Source organism: Psammomys obesus, unplaced genomic scaffold, assembly GCF_907164565.1.
Source record: "Psammomys obesus unplaced genomic scaffold, mPsaObe1.curated_primary_1811, whole genome shotgun sequence".
Classification (NCBI taxonomy): Eukaryota; Metazoa; Chordata; class Mammalia; order Rodentia; family Muridae; genus Psammomys; species Psammomys obesus.
The window spans coordinates 6,814,621-6,830,905 of NW_026588752.1; the positions used below are offsets into that span (position 1 = coordinate 6,814,621).

Genomic DNA, 16,285 nt, shown 5'->3' on the forward strand with positions numbered 1-16,285 from the left:
CTTGTAACAAGAGCCACTGGGAGACAAAAAATGACCATTTCCATTCTCCTTCCTGCATGTGAACAGAAGGTTGGAAAGTACTTAAGTACCTATTTAGCTGAGAAGAACCGGCACTGACATTGGTAACACCGAAACACTGACAAGGATCTGTCAACCACAGTGGATTAGGACACTATGGAGTCTGCCAGAGTTGATACTTTTCTGTTCATATATAAAAGATTCAGGGTGCCCTGAGGCCTTTTCTCATGCATCCTCTTCCTAGCAAATACTGGAGACCAGAGAGAGCTACTGTTCAACACGACAGTGTGGTCAACTCACTATAAACACTGCACGCTCTTTGGGTGGCCCACACTTCACTCCAAAGGCCGAGGCAGTATTCGGTAGGTGTTTTCATAAAGGGCCAGACAGATGCTTTGGGACCACTCTTGCTACTGATCACATGGTAGGAAAGCAGCCACAGATAATACAGATATAAGTGACTACGGCTCTATGTCAATAAAGCTTTACTGATTTACAAAAGGAGTAAGTGGAAAGGCCATATGCTATACAATCCCATTTGCGGAAATACTCAGGATAGGCAAGCCCACAGAGATAGTAGGTAGGTTGGCAGTTCTTTGAAAAGACCATGAGCTGGTAACACTTCATACCTATACTAAAACCCAACTGTGTACTTTAAATGAGTGAGCTTTATGATATAGATATATAGACATGGATATTTTAAACAATACACATATTATGTGTATTTTAAATAATAAAAATAGGTTAAGATTAGAGAAATTTATCAGGGAGTAAGCACTTGTATGCGTTCATGAGACAGGAACTCAGATTCCCAAGCACCCACATAAATTTCAGGTAGGCGTGGCAACACATCTTAACTCCAGATTGCAGGAAGCAGAGACAGGAGATCTCCAGAGAAAGCTGGTTAGCTAGACTAGCTGTGCTTGTGAGCTCTGAGTTCAAGTGAGACGCATAGCCTCAATATATAAGGTGAAGAGCATTAAGGAAGACATTTGATATCAACCTCTGGCCTCCACATGCACAGACCTGCACATACACTATGCCCCGCTCCCCATATTACTTCAGAAAGCAAAAAAGATTTGGTTTAGACCATGGGGTTTAGATTAATATTCAGATGCTGAATTCAGCAGCCACAGAGCCTGTACCAAGTCAGGAAGTGTCTTTCCATTTCCAGGACAAAGGATCAAAGACACTGAAATAAGCTGAGAACTAAGGGAACATGAACAAAAATTAAAAGGTTTTTAGAATGTGTACTTCCTAAGACCATTCATGCAATGCTCCTTTGTTTTGTAACGTGGTCTCACCCTACAGTCACTATGCTCAGCATACTTCCTATTTATAAACTCAAAGAAGATAAAAATTTTCTTTTAAAATTTAAAATTATGTTCACTTATTCAGTGTGTAGATACACCATGACATGACCGTAGATGAGAGGACAATTTTTACAGGTTGGATTTTTCCTTCTAACATGTGGGTCCTGGGGATGGAACTAAAATTTTAAGACTTGGTGGCAAGTTCCATAACCCACAGAGACCTGGAGAAAAAGATTTCTAAGAGACTAAAAAAAAAAAAAGGAAACTGGTCTAAAAATTTACATACATTCACACATTTCTATGACTACATTATTAGTGCCTCACTTCCTTTCACCTGGAAATGGAGCAGTCTTCTTTCTTGGGTGCCTTGTATGTCCTGGGTCTGCCATGACTTGCAGATGGCATCTGCGGGTTCTCCTACCACTTACTACATTTCTAAAAATCCTTGCTTCTGCCAGCCCAGACTCTTGCCTCCTGACTGTTTAAGCCCAAATTCTAACAGCTCTTGGAGATACTCCAGGCTGGGCACTCATGTGACCCAGAACCCCAGATTTATCTCTAAATAATTTTTCCATGCTAACCAATGCTATAAATGCTTTATTTATATGAATACCATTAATCTTCTGTTCTTAGTTTTGTTTTCCTATTAATAAGAAAGACAAGGGCAAGAATTTCCTCATTTCACTCTGAAAACCAAAGACATGTAGAAAACAGTATCTCTTGGCTAGTGCAGCAGCTAGAGTATGGACCTGACAGACACAGTGCGGACAGGCAGACTCACGTAATCTTCCCTCACCTGGACTACCAGTGGCTTTCGTAAGTGCCGTTTCCGTAGTTTCTTGGGCTTTGGTGAGAAAAAGTCTGACTGTATCTATAAGAAAAAGAACACATGAGCCCTGAAAACAGGCATTCTACCTGCAAATCATTCCATAGCCACCCCACCTGGCACTCCCAGCACTCACACTGATGGAGTCTAAGTGCTGCCTAAAAGTCAGCTCCGCCTCCTTGCTGGGAGAGAAGAGCTTTCCATGTCGACTATTGGGTGGCAAAGTTGTTGGGACAGCAAAGAGGCCACCATCTGAGTCACTGCTTCCTGTGCTGGAGGGACCAGCCACCAAGAGAGGCCTTGGAGGATTTCTCAAACCTGGAACAGAAGGGAGAATTATGTGCTGATACTCACCTACAGCTCGTCCAGGGCAAAGGCAGCTCCGCTAGGAAGTAAGCCTTTCTTCCTTTGTTTCCTGGCCCCACTTTATAGTGACTGCAGGCTGTCTGAGTGAAAAGCACATTACCACTGTTCTGTGCTGGGGGGGGGGAGACGGAGGGGAGGAAGTCAGGACAACTAACCAAGACTTCTGAGCTAAAAGGACTTTAGGACATCCTTAGCTGACCAAAAGGAAGCAGGCTCTCTGTAGAGGCTGGATAACACACTCAGTGGACCACCTTGTCTCTATAACAACTCACTATCACATGGCAGCAACAAAGTTGCCATAGAAGTATATCTGAAAGAATGTGGCTATGTGCCTATAGCTATTTGTATAACACAGCTAACTACAAAAGTAGGCTAGACTACATACTATTGACCCCATCAAAATCCCTTATTTTGTAGAAAAGAGGACCATTAATAAAACGACAAAGTATATATTTCTCAATAACCCTGTTGAAATTCCACTGTAGTAGTGCTGCTACAAAGCACCCTCATGATTCCTGGGTTGAGTGTCGGTTACTCATAGTTCACAAGCCTGCCAGACGTGGTATACATTTCCAGAAGCACAGGCTTATAATTTTGACACAAAACTTCCAATGTGGCCGGACAATAAGGCTACCCTACCCTGTGCCCATCACATGAACTAGGTTCTGTATGACACTCCCCTGTGTTCATCCCCAATGGAGGTGATGCTCTACCTCTGCTATGCTCACTCGACCTTGAAGGTAGACAGCGGGACCATGTGTTCACCAATGACACAGAACCAAGAATACCAGGGTACCCTGAAGCATACCTGGGGAACAAGGTGCAGAACCAGATGGGAAGGTCTTGCTGCTCCGGAGGGCAGAAGGGTTTCGAGAGCAGCGGGGACTTCGAGAGCTGATGGTCACTACCTTCCCTGGAGGGGTTGTGGACTGTTCTTCCTGGGCGGGTCTGACTGAGGCTGTTGATGCTGTGTTTGCTTCAAAAGCCTGGAAAGACACCAACCAAAAAATTCAAAGGTTCAGCCACAAGTGTCCTAAGGTGGCAAAACTTTGAAAAGGCCCCAAAGCCAACTTATAAATTTAGGGACACACGGCCTACCCACCTCCACTAACGCTGAGAACTAAACTCTGGTCTTCTGAAACAGCAGCAAGCATCCTTAACTGCTTGGCTATCTCTCTGGTTCTGGGTGGCGGTTGTGTTCTTTATTGAAACAGGGTCTCAACCTGTTTCCATATATGCCTTAGCTGATATGTATCTACTAAGTAGCCCAGGCTGGCCTCAAACGTCTGATGATTTATCTGCCTTAGGTTTCTACGTGTTAAGATCATAAACATTAACCACAACTAATACTCTAATACTAATTCTCCAGTGATTTAAAGTCACTAAGCAATGTATGAACTGCACACTTTTAATTCAAGTACTATGAGGCACAGTCAGGCAGACTTGTGTGAATCTGAAGCCAACCTGATCTACAAAATGATTTCTAAGCCAGTCTGGGCTATATGATGAGGCATCTTAAAAACAGAATAGAACCATGACAAACTTTAAGAAATAGAAGAAAAAGGGGAGGGTAAAAGTTATGGATCACCAAGGAATGAGATAATAATTGAAGCATTTCATTGCTTTCCTCAGGAGAGCCTAGCCTGGATATGGCAATGAGAACAGAGAAGTAGCTCTATGGCAGAAAGGGAGCAAGGACCAACCATCTGCTGTTAAGTCTGAGCAGACTTATGGTACAGGGAAGATGTGTTGATAAGAGGCAGGGGTTTGTCTTTATAAAGAGCCATAGAAAAAAAGCTAGTTAAGACAATCATGCTAACTTCTACTAACTACTGTGAGTCAGGAGGAAAACAGAGTCACTCATGAAAACTGGTCACAGTAGAAAAGCCCTTTGCCCAGCTCCCAACCTTATGGGTGTCCAAGGCCCTTATAAGGGAAGGCTTCAGGAGTCAGGGAGATGGCTCAGCAGGTAAAGGCACTTCATGTATAAGCCTGAAGGTTTGAGTTTGATGCACTGAAACCATGTAAATAGCCAGATATAAGGGCATACGTCTCTAATCCCAGAATTCCTGTAACACCATAGGAGAAGGAGACAGACTGGACCAGACACTCACAGGTCCACCAGCCTGGAGAAGTGAAGTGCAGTGACAGAAAACTGCCTCAAAACAGGGTGAAAAGAGACAGACTCTGTCTCAAAACAAGGTGGAAGGAGAACCAATTCCTGAATAGCTGTCTTCTGACCTCTGCATGTGTGCCATGACATTTGTGCACCCACATTTTCACACACAAAAAGAACAAAGTATAAATGGCTTTAAGTCTTTGGGTCTCACAAAGGCATTTTTACCTCTTTGTTGCTGTTCCTACTCTGGTGATCTGGCCAGATGCCTCAATTCTGAATTCTTCTCCCACAAGTACTCACACCCTGTCTCACTAGGGTTATTTCTCAACATGCTCTCCACAGTTGTTGTCCAGGTCCTCACTATGGTCTCATCTGCTCTGCCAAGCACCCACTCCAAGTCCAACAATGAAAATCTGTCCCTGCTCCCTGGCTCTTTCTACTGGCAATTTAGGTTCTGGGAAGAGTAGTATTTCCACCTTAGATTGGGCATTTTAGATGACTCTGGCCATTGAATCTTAGTACCCTTGGGGTACTTACTTACCACAGTTCTGCTAGGCAGAAAAAGGAGAGAAACAAAGGACAGATGACCCGCCTCTTCAGTTCTTCAAAGTCTTCAGTTTCAGCCCCATTAAGTCACTAAGGGGGCTTGGCATTTGCCCCATCCCAACTCCCCCCCACTCCTTCATTCCTACTTTCCTTTTTAAAAAGCGTTCATTATTATTTTTAGTTCAGACTGGGCTCACACTAAGTGTTCATTTCTGAGCCTCCAGAATAGTGAAGTGGAGCGATGATGCCATGTGCCTGAGCCCTGTCATCTCGTTTCTAATTAGAACTCAGTGGTGTTGAGGATGTTGGCCAGGAGCCTACCTTGGGTGCCTCAGCAGAGCTTCTGGTTCATCATTTTCCACAATATTGTTCCCAAATGCATCATTTACCTTCCCGTTGAAGCCAAGGCTAGAACCTGTCACTTTTCCACTGGCCTCCTATCCTTCGGAACGACACCATACCACATCCCTCCACAAAAGGCCAAACCTGAAGCCTTTTAAACTTGTCATCTATATGGTAGCAGCTTGCTAATCCCAATAACCTCTACTCAGATGTTACTCCCATAGTGCTGAAGCTGTGGTCTCTTTCACTATCAGCACTGCAGTTGGGTATAGTACCTATAGCCCTGGTAATTATGTTACCTTTGGAGTCCTGAAGAACCAGGCTTGACATACAAAAACAGGTTCACCCCAAAGCACTTGGTGTCCTGGGCTAATCTAAATTACTCACCATCTTAGGGTGGACCTCAGTGGAGATGAGCCTCAGGAGGCAGCTCAGGAGGCGCTGCTGGTGGAGGGCTGAGGGTGGGGAGCGGGATAAAGCAGTCTGGCCCTGTGCTGTAGGCGCCTGATTCTCAGGGCCCAGCACAGCCAGCCAATCATACTCCAACTGCAGCTTGCTCGGCTTGCCCATCATGAGGTAGACTTCAGCTAGTGTGAGGCTCTCTGAGGTCTGCAAGTTCCAGCCCTCTTCACGTAGCTGCTGGGCCAGCTGGCTGGCAGGGACTTCCTTTGAAGGCCGGGCAGCAGGCTGTCCCTGAGACAACAGAGGTTCTGAGGGGCTCCCTTTCTCTTGGGACTCTTCAGGAGGTGCATCTGCCGGCTCTTTAGTACAAACATCTGGCAGAAGCCTGGGGTCAGGTTGAGGATCGGTGCCAGGTTGAGGGTCCAGGCCAGGGGAACAACTGTCAGCAACCTCTCTGCTGCTGGGGATGAGGGCCTCCGGGGAAGCTACCTGGCCCTGATGAGGGTGCTCTCTCCCAGACTGTGAATCTGCACAGCGGCACTGCTCCGGGATGATGAGATCCTGGCAAGACTTCAGGTAGCGGGGAAAGGGGTCAAGGAGTGAGAGTTCATCTTCCAAGTCTGGGGGCTGGCCGCAGGAACATGGCAGGGCCCCAGACTCTTGAATGGGGCTGTCCCCACCCACCGCAAGGGCTGCCACAGGAGTCTTCTCAAGCTGTGGTCCAGAGTCCTGGTGCCCATGAGGAGGCCTGTCAGGGACATCTGGGCTGCTCATACTTGGAGCTGTCCCCTCTCCAGGAGCACTCTCAGGGGAACTCTCCCCTGAACTCTGTGAAGCATCTGCAGTGGGAAGGATCCGGCCCCCACCCTTGCTTTCAGCACTGCTCCTCTGGCATTTCACCTGGCCCCGGGCTATTCCCTGCCCACTCTGGATGCCCAGGATCTGGGCTGGAGGCAACAAGTGTGTGTCCTTGGTGCCCTGCTTGCAACGGCCACCCTCTTGCCAGTGTACGGTGCAGAAGGCCTTGGAGTGTACCACACGGGCCACACCCGGCAGTGGTGTCAGCGTACAGTTCTCGCCTGGGAACAAGTGCAATGCCACCTTCTCTTGGGTCTGCAATGTGCTTGAGCCCTGCAGCTGCCTCACCTCAAGTGTCTTCCGCTGGGCACACTGTCAAGGAGTAACTCCAAACAACTACACTGTGACCAAGGTACTCATCAGTGGATAGCTATGGTCTTCAGACTAGGGCCTTCTTCGCTAGGAGCCACACTAGCCCCTTAATATTCCTGGGGCTCACCTAGGGACTTTCCTCAAGCTACTACCAAACTGTGCGGGCTCAGGCACTCAGTGTATTCAGGAAACTCACATGTGATGACAGAAACTATTCCTGGGAACATGCAGGGCCAATAAACAGCCAAAGACACAAAGGAGGCCGAAATGTGTACATAACATCCCACCCAATTAACTGATGGAGATACCATGGCCATATCCCATGGGCCAGATAGTTGGCTACTCAAAACATGGATGTGTGTGGGGCTGAATACAATCAGGGAAAGTAGGTAAAAGGTAGGACTCTATACCTTAGCCTAGAGGGCCGGGGTCCCATGGAGCCCCACAGCAATGACGGAAAAATAAGACCTCGTTCCCAAGCAAGAATAGCTGACAGGTTTGGAGGGTCTGCTTCAGTTGGAAAAAGATACAATTCGTACTTCATGGAGGGCCCACTTCTGCTTCAAGAATTCAATGAGGCTAGAGACTTTTCGATGTAGCTCCACAATCATCCTATGAGATGAAAAAAGGTTATATAGTAGGAAGCCACCCTTGAAAGAGTTCTAAGGACTGACTGTCCCAAAACCCCATGACAGGTAAGTAGGCACCGGAAGGAGGATCCACTGGGTCTTCAGCTTCTATTTCTAAATATAAGTCCTGTCTGTTGCAATCACTGTAGGTTCACATAAAGCTATAAATAACAGAGATGCCCAGGAACCCTTTCCAATGCAATGCTTGAACAGGATGTGAGCACTGAAAGTATCACCACCTATACATCAGTGCTCTTTGTCTGTAAGAGGGGGGGATGCAGCTACCCTGGTTATCCCTAAGAAAATAAAATGCACACATAGATGAGATGAAGCACCGACATGTGCTATAATGTAGACGAGCCTCAGAATAGTAGGCTAATGAGAGATGCCAAATAGAGCAGATTCCTGGGTGTGACTCCATTAAAATGAAATGCCCAGAAGAGGCAAATCCACTAGGATAAAAAGCAGGTGGGAGAGAGATAAGCATTGGAAAAAGTGAGGACTAACAGGCACATGAAATGATAAAAGCATTCTGGAAGTTGGCTGAGATAGAGGTTTTACAACACAGTGAACATACGAAATGCCAATTAACTGTGAACATCCAATGTGGTATGAATTTTACTTCAATTTAACAAACTGTAAATGGGAAATGGACAAAGAAATGGCAGTGCTTTGTTTGTATATTAGCCACAAATCTCCAGGGAACCAGTGAGAAAGAAATGTAGGAGCTCTACAGGAAAGATGACAGTTCTGCAGGCATTCACAGTGATACTCTCTTACTTGGCTAAAGATGCTTGCCTGGCAGAATTACAATTCGGGATCTCAAGACCACCCTCCAGCATTCTCATGACAGTGTTACCTCCATACTCTGTCCTCCTATGAAGGTAGGACATTGGGCAAAATCTGTTTCTCTAGGATTCCCTGAGAGAACCCCAAACACTAAACCCTCATGCCCTGCCTGGCATCAGGGCCCTTCCTCATGCGAAATGTCACCTGAGGCGTGGGTTCTGGGCAAGGCTCTGCACTCGTGCCCAGGCGTGGTTGTTCCGTGGTTGTAGCTCTACAGGGACTTTCAGGGGTAGGCGCACTGGCTTCTGGTCCTCTTCATCACTTAGACCTGAGGAAAGGAGACCAAAAAAGTCCAGTGCAAACCAACCTCAAAGTAGAAAACAAAACACTTTGCCAGAAAAACACAGGGAAATGAGAACTTGGGAGAAAAAAAAAAAAAAAAGGAGACTGTCTTGTGCCTGGAAACAAGGAGAACAGAGGAATCCTAGCAAGGGTTAAACTTGATATTAACTCTGTATTTGTAAAGGTCATGGACAGACCACCAAGTGGTTTTTACTGGACACATGGATGTCACTTCAAGAACTAGTCATAGGATAAGATTAAACAGAGTCAGTCGCAAAGTACTACAGTCTGTCCATTACGGAATGGAAGAAAACAACCATAAAAGCTAAACCATTTGCTATCCCTTCCCCTGGTACCTACCATCTGGATCGCAGAGTTTCTTTAAGGCCCGACACATGGGTGCCTTGATCCGCAGATTTCTCCCTTTATAACGAACTGTGGTGGCTCTGGGAAAAGAAATTGCACACAATGCTGAGGGCTTCATGTGAATGGAAGAGATGAAGAGTTATAAGATCTGAAGGGTGGTAAGCATGAGTACCCATTCCTGTGCTGTCAATCATGATCACACCAGATGGTAGGCAGAGGCAGGGCCTCTAGATGTCTGCTACTTTCCCAATCAAGGGACATGTACTCTTTATATAGGAAATGACCTGGGCCCAAAGAGTGACTACTGAACGTCATATACAACTAGAGCAGCTCTGCTAAGCCCATCCGTAAGCATTCCTCATCCTTAGAGCCTTACAACAGACACTCCAGAGCCACCACTATTTATCTTCCACATGACCTGCCTACCCACCTTCACATGACTTCTTCACGACCAACTTGCCACAGTAGTGTACTCCTATCCCGCTATAATCCATATAGTAGGGCAAGGTTACAAGCATTTAAGAGTAAGGTTCACAGGCCCAACCAAGTGAGGTCTGTTTGCTGGAGCTGCAGTAGATTAGCAATTACATATATTACAGAAAGACTGTTTAGCTACTGAAACGGAGTAAAAGCACCTAAAAATACAGGTGGAATGCTTCCAAAGCACTCAGGAAAGGTAGCTGGCTTTCAGACAGTGATTAAACAGGTGTGAACATGACAGTCAAGGCTGATACTGATCAATCTGACTCCTGAGCTTCCACGGCTTTGAATCTGGAAAGAACAAATTATGCATTTTGGATCCAGGTTGAAGCAGACCCAGGCTGAAGAAAAGGTTTTGGCCAGCCACCTATGGGGGAAGAATGTGTGCGAGTCTGGGATTTTATAACATGTTCAAGCTGTTTATCATTTTGTGCCTCTCTGTTTTAACCCACTTTTGTTATTGTTTAAGACCACAGCTCCCTATGTAGCTCTGGCTGTCCTGGAACTCAATATGTTGACCAGGCTGGTCTCAAACTCAAAGAACCTACTTGCCTCTGCTTCCTGCAGGGATTAAAAGGGTGTGACACTATGCCTGGCTTGAATCCTTTTTTTTTTTTTTTGACTGACCTACCATCAGCTGTGTGCATGTCAGTTATGAGAGCAGCTTCTACCCTTGCTATTTAATTTCTAAGACATATGCAGGAAAGTGACCAAAAAGTAATAACATAGATGAGGGGATTCTAAAGATGTAGAAGAAAAAATATACTCATGTAAAAATTCACATTTGTATCTAAAATTTTATTCATATAAATTTCCCAAGAAAAAGTAAAGTTTTAATTGAGGGGAGGGAGAGAGGATAGCTAGTGATTTTATATGTTATACTATCTGAGAAAATATATACTGTATTAACATTATACTGAATTTACGCTGCTCAAGTCTGGAGGTAAGAATTTGAACTATAGCTTTAAGCAGAACAAACACAGGAAAGGCTCTGCTGATACAACAATGCTCAATTAAAGTGCAGCTCAAACATCTCTATGTAAAGCAGATGACAGCGGCCTCAGTGCTAAGTCAGGAGAAGCACCAAATACCCCTTAACTACAAAGTCGTGCTCTAGATCAAGATCTTGAAAAAGAGTATGACTTGAATTTTAGCATTACAAAGTCTGCATAGTGGCTTCATGTTGGCTCCAAACACTTTAAGGCTTTCGGCAAGTGCTCATATGATAACTCAGTGAAGTCTCATATGGGAGGTGGACGCAATCACGCAACACAGGAAGCTCGATAACTCCTCATGATATGGCAGCTACAATGTTCCATTTATTCTTCCACCTGAACATCTATTTACTTATTTACATCTGCTTACCTACCACCCATACAGTAACTCATGCTACCCACTCATAAATGTGCCTACTGACTCATCAATCCTGCTCTCTCCCTCTGTATTCCACCTATTAATCTATCACACAGCTACATTCATTCTTCCAACTGTCTACTGCCTATTGGCACATCCATCTATCCATATATTTGCCTAATCATTCATTTATCTACGTACACATCTGTCCATCACTTAGTCAGCTCTTCTTCTACCCACTCACTCATCTGCTCGACTGTCCTCTTAAATGCCTTTTCATCTATGCTATCTATCCACTCATCTGTCTATACCCCATATACACCCATCCACCCAGGGACCAACTACCTCTATATACTAGACACTAAAGAGCTAAGAATAAGAAAGCCTCACTAGAGGGGCAAGAAGAACCAAGAGGAAGACTGCCACTGCTTATCCACTTTCCATGTGGAGGGATAATCTACAAAGGACAAGTCCTAAACAACCACACATTTTAATACCACTCAAAATTATTGGCTGCCTTATCCCAGGTGAAACACAGATGAAAAAGTGACAGAGCACTTCTATTAGTGAGTGATGCTGGAGTAGGGACACAGAGGGGAGCCAGAAAGGACATTTTAAGGAGCAGTAATAAAGCATGGAGGAGTCAATTTTTCAACAACTTCCTTCAGCAAAGAACTCTGCAAAGAAATGGGCTTTAAAAACAAAACATACACATATGCACATGCACACAAAGACATACAAAGAACCAGTCTCAAAACAACAACAACAACAACAACAAAAACTAATGCCCAATGACAATGATCATCAAGGAAATACAACTCAAAGCAATTTTATAACAAGTTGGACAGATCAGAAGTCCTTGGGAGCATGGGAGCACCTGGGCTGAGCCTTGCAAGACAATTTCTTCTAAAGATAGACACATGTCCACATTTCTTCTTAGGGGATTCCCAGGTGAAATGAAAACCCATGCCCACAGCCAGGCGCAGTGGCGCACACCTTTAATCCCCCCATTTGGGAGGCAGGACAGCAGATCTCTGACTTCAAGGCCTGCCTGGTTTACAGAGTGAGTTCCAGGACAGCCAAACCTACTCAGAGAAACCCTGGATGGGAAAAAAACAACAAACACAAACAAAAAATACATGCAAACATGCTTACAAAACATCCTTATGATTTAGCCTTGACGTCAGTTGCTCGTAAACATTAAAAAACCCTAAATAACCCAGTATCGCTCCACATAGGACAAATCAACAGAGAAATATGTTTATGCTACTAACCACCCCCTGGATCCCAGTGCAGGGAAAAAGGCAGTGAGCTGTAGAGCTCTGCACAATGCCTGACAGTGTCCTATGTGGATTGCTCAAAGAGAGGCCAACCTCAGATGTTAGTGATGGCTACAAACAGATAATTGTCTAGAAGAAGGCATTAGAGAATAGTACTATGGTGGCTTGGAGTTGGGCATGGGCTAGACGTGCTCTACCATCATGTTCATGTTAAAACTCACAGAGCGGTGAATGACTGAGGCCTATCTAAACAGGCTATGGACTCGTTGGCTCAACCAGATGATGCTCAGGGGAAAGCAGATCTCTGCAACAGTAGAGAATTGAGGGTTTCCAGGGGAGGAAGAGACAAACAGGCAGCAGACAGTGGATTTTTAGGACAGAGAGTGTGCTCTGAATGAGACTGTGATGATGGGAAGGGAAGTGTTTCACTGTACATCTGTCCAACTTAGTAAATGTCTGAAACCAAGATCCCTTTGACAAATGATGACAAAGCATCAGCAGAGCTACTACAACAGTTGGTCTTAGCATAGGCTAGCCTCAAGCCCATGATCCACCTGCCTCAGATTCCTGGAACCAGGACAGAAGGAACAGGCCACCAGGTTTATCAATTGTAACAATGTTATTTCTCATGTATTAAGAAAGGAATCTAGAGCAGGATCTTCTGCCCTTATATAAAATTTTCTTAACAACCTAAAAACTGCTGTAAAAATAAACTCAAAGTAAAAGCTTTCAAATTAAATAAAAAAATATTAACCTCAAAATGTCAAACTCATATAACTAAAGCCCAAAAAAGCAAAAATACGTAAAATACTAAAACAACAAATAGGAAGCTGGAAAGATGGCTCAGTGGTTTCAGAGCACTTGTTCTTGCAGAAGACCCAGATTTGATTCCCAGAACCCACACGGTGGCTTACAACTGGTTCCAGGGGACCCAGTACCCAGTTCTGACTTCTGTGGGCATCAAGGTATACACATGCTTCTACACAGGCAAACATAAATAGTGTAACACATAACACAAATGAAACTTAACCAAACCAACCACTAAATGCCAGTCCTAATATGTATCCTAACTTAACTTTTTCTCAGGGGCCAAAGGATTGGTTTACCCAACACAAGGGACTTTCATGATTTGCCTCCTCCAGCTTCCTGAAATACCTGAAGACCACTGAAGCCCTGTGCATGCAGCAGGACAAGACCTGTCCCAACCCATCAGATTTAGACCTACACCTGCCTCCCATCTGTAACTACTGAGTCACTACAGTTCCTTCCTTTGCACCTTCTATGCCCTCAGCCTAAACAGCATCACCTCAGAAAGTTGTCTCTAGATGCTCAAGGTAGTATCCCTTCCTGTTATCTACCCGCAGCTATCACTTCAATGTAATGTTCTACAGATACATACATGCACACAGACACACACTCACAGGCACAGAAAAGCGGACATTAAGTGTTGTACACCGGCCTGTGGTACACTGACACAGCAGCCACCATTCTAGCACCCACTCCTCATGGTAGTCCACAGTCACACAGTATCAGGTGAGGTGCTAGAGTTAGGGTGCCAGGTGAGGCGCCCATCAAGAAAGAGTGGGAGATGTTACTCAGAAGTTTCTTAGCATCTTCCCTAGGACAGTAGCCTGGCCTCTAACTGCCACAATCTGCAACCCATGCTGACATGCACATTCACCCTACTGATACTCAGAACCCACTACAGCCATCTACTCCATCTATTCTAGGTATGGTGTTATGATAGGACCAAGTCAATCTCATCAATAGTGGCCTTGCTGGAAAAATAAACAAACAAACAACAACAACAAAAAACCATCACTGATCGGGGTGGTCATCCAGTCAGCCACAAAAAACACATGGGATCCAGGAGTGGCTCCAGTGTCATCGCCATTTCCCGTTTGATTCTCAAAGAACCAGGGATACATGTATAAGCAGCACCAAAAGCTGCCCCTGACTAGGAGCACTTCAATACTGGTACAGTCTCTTCCACCTGCCTTCCATGAGTACAGAAGGCAATCTCAAACTAAGAAATATGCAAATGCAAGGACAACAGCATACCAAGGGCAATTCTACTCACAGAAAACACCCTGGCCTGAACCTCGCACAGCTTGCTAACAGGCCAAAAACAAACAAACAAATAAGTAAATCCCACCCCTAAGTAATTCAGTGGAGAGAGGCAATACTGAAAGCACTATCTACAAGTACTTGATCCAAATTCACTTGTCCATTGTCCCCACAAGACCCTGTACGTACACTTCTCTCCCTCGTCAGTACTGAGATCAAACCGAGGGCCTCACACATGCTAGGAAAGTGCTTCTTGTTACTTGCCCTCAGCACTTGCTTTGTATCAAGTGTCTTGTGTCTGAATCTAGAGAGAGCTGCTTGGTATAGGTGATCCTCTGCATGGAGCAGGAAGAAATCTGCTGCTTAGATGTTTCCTGGGGCATACCTATTAGATATTAGATACCTATTAGATGCACATGCTGAGTGGCACACAGACTGTGCTAAAAGAAGATATACCACTAGCCTACCCCAGCACTGAACCTGCCTTTCCATATGTTTTGTTCATGAGACAAAGCAAAGGGACTGAAACAAATGGCTTCACTTAGTGAATTCTGAAATAGATTCAGGAAAGATCTGTCCCTGCCAGATCAAATCACAGGTACTAGCTCTCAGAAGATACTTCTCACCTACTGATAAGCTGGAATCAGGCTGTAAAGTGATTGATTAAATAAATAAATAAACAAAACATAACAATGGTGATCACCTCAGCCCAAGAGCTTCAGCCTTCCCAAAAAAGCTCCTGATAGACAACTGCTCAGCTTAAAAAAAAAAAAAAAAAAAAAAAAAGTAGGTGCAAAAGGGAAGGAAGGCTGGACTCTGAGTCCCAAACGGGTACCCAGAACAAGTCCATCCCATCTATTAATCCCCCAACACAGCTGGCAGTCCCGTTTTTCTGATGGCTTCTGACTGGATCATTTTGTTTCCATTCTTTTGTTTTTAGAGTCAGGATTTCTCTGTGTAGCCCTGGCTGCCCTGGACTAAATTTATAGACCAGTCTGGCCTTGAACTCGGTGATCTGCCTGTTTCTATTTATTTCTTTCTTTTTTAATCCTGTTTACAACTGTTCTCAGTGTCTGTCTTATATTGTCTATGATTTTTTTAAAAAGTCCTTTAGTTCTTAGGTACAGTATGTCTCTGGCTGCTTTTTTTCACTGTGGGAAGAATCATTCATCAGCAGGTGGGCCTGGGCTATATTAGAAGGGTAGCTGAGCACAAGCTAGGAAGCAAGCCAGGAAGCACCATTCCTCCATGGTTTTTGCTTCAGTTTCAGCCCTGCCTTAAAGTATAAGCCAAAATGACCCTTTCCTCTCCTAACTGTCTTTTGGTTATACTATCAGAGCAACAAAAAGAAAATTAGAACACTGAACAGCCTGATGACCTGAGTTCAATCTGTGTTTACCACAGCAGAAGTGACTGCCAGAAGTTGTCCCCTGACCTCCACACAAGTGTCACAACTCACACACAACAGGCTCAGAGCAAAAGAAAAGAAAAACAAAATAAAAACAGCACATTTCAACTTCTGTAGTCAGTGAATGAACACAACAAGCATATACAGTATCTTGTACTTACCCAACCTGAATGAGCTCATTCAACTTTGTTGCATTCTTGTCATCCATACCTTTAAATATATAGAAAAATTAATGAATCCATGGGGTAGTTAGAAGCAAACAATCACAAATTCCCACATTATTGCCTTCCTTCCACATATCTGCTAATCAATCTTGCTAATGATTGTTTTACATCTTAAAGATAAAGTCGACCAATACCTTGTCTGTCCCAGTCTCTTCCTAATGTTTTCTCAAGAAAAGCTATTCTCTTCTTCCATGAATTGTCCCTGATATTCTGATACTGCTAAATCATTGCTCCTATCCCGCTTG

At 44.5% G+C, this 16,285-nt stretch overlaps 1 protein-coding gene across 2 annotated transcripts in view; it reads right to left on the bottom strand.

Annotated features, from left to right (window-relative positions):
* Positions 1-16,285, bottom strand: part of Cramp1 (cramped chromatin regulator homolog 1) — a 53,669-nt gene that overhangs the window by 12,540 nt on the left and 24,844 nt on the right. For both annotated transcript variants that reach the window (XM_055604667.1, XM_055604668.1), the window contains exons 6-13: positions 15,978-16,026; positions 9,223-9,308; positions 8,725-8,848; positions 7,633-7,714; positions 5,918-7,093; positions 3,332-3,509; positions 2,294-2,475; positions 2,128-2,202 (exon numbers count right to left, since the gene is read on the bottom strand). In XM_055604667.1, coding sequence (XP_055460642.1) covers positions 2,128-2,202; positions 2,294-2,475; positions 3,332-3,509; positions 5,918-7,093; positions 7,633-7,714; positions 8,725-8,848; positions 9,223-9,308; positions 15,978-16,026 — 1,952 coding nt within the window. The remainder of the gene's footprint in view (positions 1-2,127; positions 2,203-2,293; positions 2,476-3,331; positions 3,510-5,917; positions 7,094-7,632; positions 7,715-8,724; positions 8,849-9,222; positions 9,309-15,977; positions 16,027-16,285) is intronic.